The sequence below is a fragment of the Daucus carota genome, chromosome 7 (genome assembly GCF_001625215.2).
Source record: "Daucus carota subsp. sativus chromosome 7, DH1 v3.0, whole genome shotgun sequence".
NCBI lineage: Eukaryota > Viridiplantae > Streptophyta > Magnoliopsida > Apiales > Apiaceae > Daucus > Daucus carota.
The window spans coordinates 1,166,258-1,174,383 of NC_030387.2; the positions used below are offsets into that span (position 1 = coordinate 1,166,258).

At 36.4% G+C, this 8,126-nt stretch overlaps 2 protein-coding genes across 3 annotated transcripts; one reads left to right on the forward strand and one right to left on the reverse strand.

The window, feature by feature from the left end:
- Window positions 1-303: 303 nt before the first annotated feature.
- On the forward strand, window positions 304-3,723 carry LOC108196544 (uncharacterized). 2 transcript variants are annotated; one of them, XM_017363866.2, is made up of 6 exons: window positions 304-584; window positions 689-785; window positions 2,325-2,464; window positions 2,539-2,901; window positions 2,984-3,046; window positions 3,207-3,723. In XM_017363866.2, the coding sequence occupies exons 1-6, from the start codon at window positions 480-482 to the stop codon at window positions 3,441-3,443; spliced, it is 1,005 nt and encodes a 334-aa protein (XP_017219355.1). In that variant the 5' UTR covers window positions 304-479; the 3' UTR covers window positions 3,444-3,723. The 2 variants fall into 2 exon arrangements, with proteins under 2 accessions (XP_017219355.1, XP_063937441.1); XM_064081371.1 differs by lacking the exons at window positions 304-584; window positions 689-785 and adding an exon at window positions 1,771-2,146.
- Window positions 3,724-4,159: 436 nt separating this feature from the next.
- On the reverse strand, window positions 4,160-7,874 carry LOC108196543 (protein TRIGALACTOSYLDIACYLGLYCEROL 4, chloroplastic). Its single transcript, XM_017363864.2, has 5 exons — window positions 7,425-7,874; window positions 6,733-6,979; window positions 5,932-6,286; window positions 5,121-5,458; window positions 4,160-4,540 (listed from the first exon to the last, which is right to left on the reverse strand). The coding sequence occupies exons 1-5, from the start codon at window positions 7,700-7,702 to the stop codon at window positions 4,343-4,345; spliced, it is 1,416 nt and encodes a 471-aa protein (XP_017219353.1). The 5' UTR covers window positions 7,703-7,874; the 3' UTR covers window positions 4,160-4,342.
- Window positions 7,875-8,126: the final 252 nt, after the last annotated feature.

Here is an 8,126-nt window from a genome sequence, read left to right on the forward strand (position 1 = left end):
TATATTTACCAACTGATTACATTTTTTGGACGACTATGAATTATATCAATATCGGTTTATTATAATATAGTGTATAAATAATATATACATTATATTTAAAAGAATAATGGTGGAGTTTTTTTATCTTGTATTACATCACAAGTGTTTGTAATTTGAACGGTATAAAACTCTTTAATATTATAAGAGTAAGAGAAGTCTACATGTCACCCACTTGTAGTTATAAAAAAGAGGACTGAACCAAAATTTGTACGACTACAAATTAAACCTATGTTGCCTTATTATATTATAGTATATAGTATAGTATAGATGTTGGAAGGAGCAAACTGGCCTGTCTACTCCGATGCAACGAAAGAAAATAGAATCAAATTTATATTTTAACTTATAAATTTTTAAAGAAGTTTAAAATGAAAAATGACTTAAAAGCACTAAAAAGACAGTAACAGTGCAGTTGCGTAGTTGCATCGGATAAAGGAGGAGATATGGTAGTTTGTACGGCGGCGTCGGCGGTGGTTCCTCCGCTGACATCTCCCCTGAATAATAATAGCAACCCATCATCACTCCCTAACAATCTCACCTTCCAATCCGTAAGTCTCCTGCTTCACTTACTTATTTCCATTTCTTTCTGTCTTGCTTATAAGTATATATAAATATATAATATACAATTGGCTGGCTGCTTCATTATTATCAGAGCTCAGAAGATGAAAATGGGGGAAAACAACAACTGGGGGGTGGCTCTTCTTTCAAGTGGCGCTTGCTTATTGCTTATGATGGCACTCGCTTTTCGGGTTCGATTCTTCTCTATAACCTTGATTTTACTCATTTTTTACTTTGTTTATTTGATTTTTCACTTCAAATGCTGTTTTCTTGATTCATTTGACAACCCTCGAGTAGTTTGTTTTGCGGGATTTACGAGTTTCATTTCATTCTGTCCAAGTGAACGCAGAGTGAGAGAGTATTAGTACTTCACTCTTTTGGTTTTAGTCATGGAAATGGACTGAATGTGATGATATTTACCGCCTATTAAGATAGGTTTGGCATTAAATGTGGTGTGAAATTAGATTGGATCAATCTGTGGTATATTTGTTATTGGTCTTTGATGATTGTAAATGAGATGAATTTAAATTTGTTAGCATTGTTAGAGATTATGAAACCAGGTGAATCCGTCTTTTGATTCACTATGATTCTATGAAGCATTGCAGTAAACGAGCGAATGATGCATTTTTTATCAAGGGGTGGAGCATTACACGGGTTATACTTATCTTTGGAATATGTGGTTCTAAAATGGTGATAGGTTGGTTGGGTTATTCTATATTGGTTGCAGAAGAGCGGGGTTTTGAATATTAGGCATGAGATAAGTCTGCAGTCTGCACCCTACAAGCTAGTTTCTGGGGTTAAAGTAGGCATAGCCGCTAACAGTAGTATCAGAGCCTAGGTTGCAACAATCTCAACGCGGCTCCCAGCTCAATGGCTCCTACAACGGTTTTCAGGGATCACATGAGTCCAGTCACATTGTAAGGGGAGTTCTTGGGAGGCTTGTGTTTGAATAGGAGATTTTTGGCATGGTGAGAGGAGTGATTGGCAGGTATCGAACCTGTGTGTCAATGAAATATTTTGGGTTTTTTACACATTGGTTGTGAAAAGTGCAAGGGAAGCTCTCATTCTAAAACCTAGTTTTTGGGGCTGACCCATTTAGATAGATCCAATAGCAACCTACAAGGTTACAATCAAAATTGTAGTATGTTTTTTTGCTGGTTTGCTAAATGTGCAAAATTGTCAATGGGCAGGCAACAACATTGTGCCATCCTTGTTGTCTATTTTTATTTTTCCTGCTTAGTAGGCATTATATTACTATATTGGTGTGATGCAAGATATATATGTAGTTGCAGAATTTAATGATTAAGAAAGAAGACATAATATGGAGTGAATTGATGAATACTCAACAAATTTGTGTCTAGCAATTCTCTGCGGAGATGGGTTTTATCCCCTGTGTCTAACCTTGCCCTCCATCAACACAGGTAACATATTGGGAGGTGATGGGGATGGGGTGGGTACTTGTGTGAAAAATGGATGCAATGTTTTTTAGACTGTTTTAAATGCGATCCTACTTTCAGCTATCCTGCCAAGGGTGGTAGCCATATTAGAAGAGGTGCCTTATGTCTATTTTCTTTTTGTGTTAACTAGAAGTGCCTTTCTGTTTTAGTACTACTATAAAAAAAATACCATGATTAGCCATTGTACCATTAAATCAAATTGTTATGCTAGACCGCCTTTCATATTCTGGGATTGTATTGTTGTTTTTCATTGTTGCAGCCTTTTTTCTTTAGGTTGGCAGTATCAGAAGTCACCCCCAACGATACAATGCCTTATCGAGCAAGCCTTAACCCAAGTTACAAAATTAGAAAGGAAGGATCTATGTTTAGTCGGTGCAAGTAGGACTGATGCGGGAGTTCATGCTTGGGGTCAGGTGTGACTTCTTCTTGTTCACTGAACAACCATATGTTTACAATAAATATGTATTAAAGTAATTTCAGATTTTAGGTGGCACACTTTTATACACCTTTCAACTATGATAGCCTGGAAAGTGCTCATGCAGCAATGAATGGTCTTCTTCCTCCTGATGTCCGAGTTAGAGAATTTAGCGCCGCGTTGCCTGAATTTCATGCTCGGTTTTCAGTAAGGAGCAAGATTTATACCTACAAGATATATAATGATGCAACGATGGACCCATTTCAGCGGCATTATGCTTATCATAGTACTTATAAGCTTAACACAGCTGCCATAAAGAAAGCTGCACAGTTTTTTGTTGGGGAGCACAACTTCTCCGCTTTTGTGAATACATCACGCACTAGTTATTCACCAAATCCTGTGAAGAATATTCTCCGCTTTGATGTAATTGAAATGGTAACCATCTAGGGTTATACTTCTTCCTTGCTTTTGAATATGTATGTATATGCTGTTTACAATTTTGGTATATGTTGTTTAGGGACCTCTTTTGCAGCTTGAAGTTGAAGGCTCTGGTTTCCTTTACAGACAAGTTCGGAACATGGTATACAATCACCTTCTCTTTCAGCCATTTCACATTTGTACATTATTGTCCAATGTACTCTATAGCACTGCCTTAAAACTACTACGCTGTTTTTCACTAAAGCCAGCATTGACAAAGCCTAGGAATGTCTGTAACATTTTGCTATATTTTCCTATCCCAGGTTGCTCTGTTGCTTCAGATAGGACGGGAAGGAATTCCACCTGATATTGTTCCCAAGATTTTGGCTTCTTGTGATCGCAGAGAGCTTGCAAAGTATGCCCTGGCTGCTCCACCTCAAGGTCTCTGCCTTGTAAACATTAAATACAATGAAAAACATTTACAGCTTCCAGCAGGCTGTCCGCCTTCTAGTTTTGGTAGACATCATACTATAAGAAAATGTAAGTTGCCATGCTTTTGAAAAATCAGTCTGCAGCTGAACACAAAGTAGGTAAAATTCACCGGAATCATCGTGTACTTAGCTGTGCTAATTAAGGTAGATATCATGAATTTGGATATATGGAGCCGTGCAGCGCTTTTGACTCTTATGAGTTGATTGTGTTTGATCTTCTAAGAAACATTTATTTTGGTTAGCATTGGGATAGAACTCGGCAATGACAAGATTTTGAGAAAAGAAAGGCGTTGTGGATTGTTTCTGGAAAGTATAAAATTACGGAGCAATTATATTCTTGCATTTTAAACTTGTGTCGAAACGGATTGCCTGTTAGCAGTGCAAGCAATTCGCAGTACCTCATCAAACATGTCTTATCTGGGGAGGGTCATCGATAAGTGTAAGCTTCGCAGCAGAGTTCAAAGGTCGGAAATGTGTTCAGTTTGTTAAACAATTCGCGAACAAAGTAGCTCATTATCTACTGAGACAACGTTGTTATGACTTATGTTGCTAAACGTAGTTAACAAGTGAACGACATGTTATATTGCTAAACGTAGTTAGCAAGTGAACGACATGTTATATTGCTAAACGTATTTGGCGAGTGAACGACATGTCACATTTGTTATATTGCTGATCTTAATTTGGCAAGTGAATGTCTCAACAACAATGGTGATAATTTATTGTAATAAAGAAATGTTTTCACTATCATCTTGACCACTTCCTCCATTTTAATTGAATTCTTATAAAAAAAAAATTCAGAATTTTTTTTATAAGAATTGCCTACTTAAATTAAATACAGGCATTTCCCTCATAGCATAATAGCCCCAAGGATACCGATCTTTTAATTGCATTATGAACTTGCAAAGATATCTATTTCAACATAACAAAATTGAACTAGACAAGAGAAGGGTAAGGAACTACATATTGGTTTATTTCTCAAAAAAGCGAAGCTCTATCATAAATTCTTTCTGTTTCGGAGAATACCAAGCTGTAGCCTTTGCAGAACCAAGAACTTGCAATGCATATTCAGCAGCAAATACAGGGTCCTTCACACTCACAGGCCACTCCCTATTTTTCAGATCAATAGATACTCCTGAATCCACTCTAAAACTGATAGGGCCAGCAATCTGAACGAGCATAAAAAAAATATTATATTTGGTCCTCTAAAAAGATATCCAATAACATAAAGTACTTCAGAATAGGATGAACGGATATTAAAAAAAAAAAAAGAACTAATACATCAAAATGGACAAGGAAATTGGGATAATGAGAAAATCGTGGAGCCACTACATGAGGAGCTCGAATCTTAAATTTTAAAAAAAATCATGATGTTCCTCTTCAGGAAAAATGAACACCAAATTTAAACTAAAACATGTAGTGCTGTAATATTCTTGAATCTTAATGTGCCATGGAGAAGCCCGAGACTTTGAAAGTACAAAAACTAAAACTTTGTGCACTACTACAGTTCTGTAAGAGAAACTCCTAAAGAAGCATGTACGTTCACGTTCTCCCTTGACATAGAAGCAAAACGCATAAATATTAAAGTTAAACCGGAAAAATGATATAATTCATTGTTTAAAGAAATATTCAGAATAATATAGACATAAACAGATAGAAGTGAAGCAATAGTTATGTATTTTCACAAAACTATCTCATAGCAACTTTAGTTCATTTCAGTTAGCTTAGTTTCAGCATCACAAAAGATACCTGCTGCTGAAAAGAAAGAGTTGCACTTGGGCATATTGCCTGAATTGCATCCATATTTGGAGTTTGAGAACTGTAAAGATTATTTGCCAAATGAGATGCTCCTGAAATAAACTTTGAAGCAGAAGGAAAATCCATCCGGGCATAAAACCGAGTAAGATCTAGGAACAGCCTTTGAAAGTTTCCATGCTGCGCAGAAAGTGACACTGATGCAAATGCATCAGCTGAAATAGAAGAATTTGTTCCTCTTGCATGGAGGTTAAACTGCTTGAAATCCAGAGGGACATTTTTAACTTCTGCTTCTGCTAAATTATCTCCTAGAGAGGCACTAACAACAGCACCTACAAAAATATTGACATGAGTTGAGCAATAAATTTTGGTGTATAAAAAACCGATTGTACATTTAGTGCCTAGTGGCAAAATATGAATTATTACTTTGTCAATAGCTTATGTGATCTAGAGATTCTCCAAGAGAAACTTCGTAACCAGTGTTATCACATTCAAGGCTAGCTCTTTTCACCAACATACATACATAAATACATATAGGCCAAGTTCCACGTCTTTATACTTCACCCTATTATGCATTTATGCTTGGACAAGAGTAGATTGTTCTTAAATCTCTCAACTGTCTCAGTTAAGGGGATAGAATATGTGACTTGAACATTGTACCTTAACTTTGATTTAGTTTGAGTTGTTTCACATTTAGCTAGATAAAACTCCCATGCCCTGTGCAATTTTAGTTCCTAAAAAGCTTAAATTGACCATGGACTCTGGCAATTATAAGAATACGACGTCATTCTTGTCTATTTCTTACCAAGGATCCCTGATACTGAGATATGAGGGTTAGACAAAAATGCATCATATGGCTGGACCAACTTTATTTTTGGTGCTTTACTTCTCCATAGGTCAACATTTGTCTTGTAGGAGAGAGCACTTTTCGCATGCAAACCAGGCAGTATATTAGCAGCAACGTCGCTGTTTGGCTGACCTTCAAATATCTTCGGGTCCCCTACGTTTTGATTGATGCATAAATGGTAACTTGGACCAGCATCAGAAGCAACTGATGCCAAGTCAAGTGCCATTGTCAAAGGTACGTCCCAGTAAGTGCCACGGTGGTCAACAAAGAGTCCCGGGGAAGCTGCCTCCAGAGTAAGATTGTGGTTTGCAAACTGCAACCAACATTTGATGCTCATTAGGTATCATTTAGAAACAACAAAAGATAACCCATATTTCCAAACACAAAACTGTGTTTCTAAAGACTGAGGATAATGTTAACAGAAGACAACACCATACAGACAAATGGGTAAAGAAAGAAGAAGTGCTTGATTGATTATCAATATTCATATTAAAAAAAAATGATATTTTGAAATATACACAGCCAAGGAACAAAAACAACAAAATAAGAGAATCCAAACTTACATAAGAGAAATTCTTTTTAAGCTACCGGTTTCACGAGTTGCAATTTGGGCAAGACATCTCAAAGTTATAATAGATTTTCAAGAGAACATATAACAAAATCAATGTGTGCCAGCCTCTACTAAATACAAACAGGGCAGATATCCTGTACTCGACACAAGCAAAAAACTGAAATGGTCTTAAGGTCAAAAGCACTTGCCTTATGATGAAGAACTGCTTTCTTTCGAGGGATCTTGTGTTGTGCATTTGTCTCTACTCTAACCTGAAGGGTATCATCAGGTGACAACAAAATCTCTGAACACATATCAAGGGTATATAAAGATTTATCCTCAAGGCGATTTCGCATAGTATCCAGCAGTGAGAATTCATCGGATTGGTTTAATAGATCATCTTTAACAGAGGTCACAAACTTTTTCACATTAAACTGACCAAGCAATGTCGCAAACCTTCAAATCACAAAACAAGTAAATACCAACTCATATAACACAGTTAAAACTCGCTAGACACAATTACATAGAAAAGACTAATCAAACCAGCAACAACAAAACACTACCAAAATACCTAACTTACTAACAAATAGCACCCCCCCAATTAACATATCGACATGATTACAAGATACACAGAAAAATCGGAAACAGAATGAAACAAAGCATTCAACCTCGATATGATCAGAAACAAATCTTTATTCATAATTCCATTCCTTTATGCTCACACATTCATTTTTATCGATTTCAAATATATTTCATAACCCCCTCAAAAAATTCAAGACCCGCAACCTACATTCAAAAAATTTGAGTTCATACACTTAATTTTCTTCAAAACTATCATAAATACAAAATTGCATAAATTCAACATAATTACAAAAAATAAGTAAAAGATAGATAAAGTTACCAATTTTCACCAAATGGGAAAGCAAAGACACGCTGGAGAAACAGGCCACCACCGGAGCCGCCGCCGACGGCGCCGGAAAAAGAAGGAACAAAGGGCATATACATAAACTTCTGAAAAAAATCAACCTGTTTGGGCCTAGAGAGCCTGGAGCCTCTGGACAGGCCCAAAGGGATAGTTGGGTGACCAGGAACCGGCCGGGCAAGCCCATCAATAGTCACCGGAGTTGACATATCCACGTCCCAGAAGCCACCGTCCATGGCCCATCTCAGCTTGTTCATTTTTGAGCTCTTTTAGTTTGTATGTATAGGTTGTAAGTTGTGTGTATAGGTTTGTTTTAGAAGAAGACAAGGAGCATTTTAGTACGATGATTCTGCCGATTAACTGTAGTTGGAACTTGGAAGTAAGCCAACTCGATCCTGTTTATCTCTGCACTTAACAACAATACTGTGTGTGTTATTTATGTACATATACTTTGAGATAAATGTATATTTATTTTTGATTTTGTATTTTTTTAATTCTTTTTTGTGTTGTGTATGTTTTAAAAATAATATTTATTAAAATATGAGACAAAAGGTTCTGAATTTTACAATTCGAGCTGAAGTGTCCTAAATATCACATATTGAAATTACGATTTTAGTCTTTTAGATATCACGTCAGAACATTACACATTTGTAACCTAATGATTTGTACTCGTAAAATACT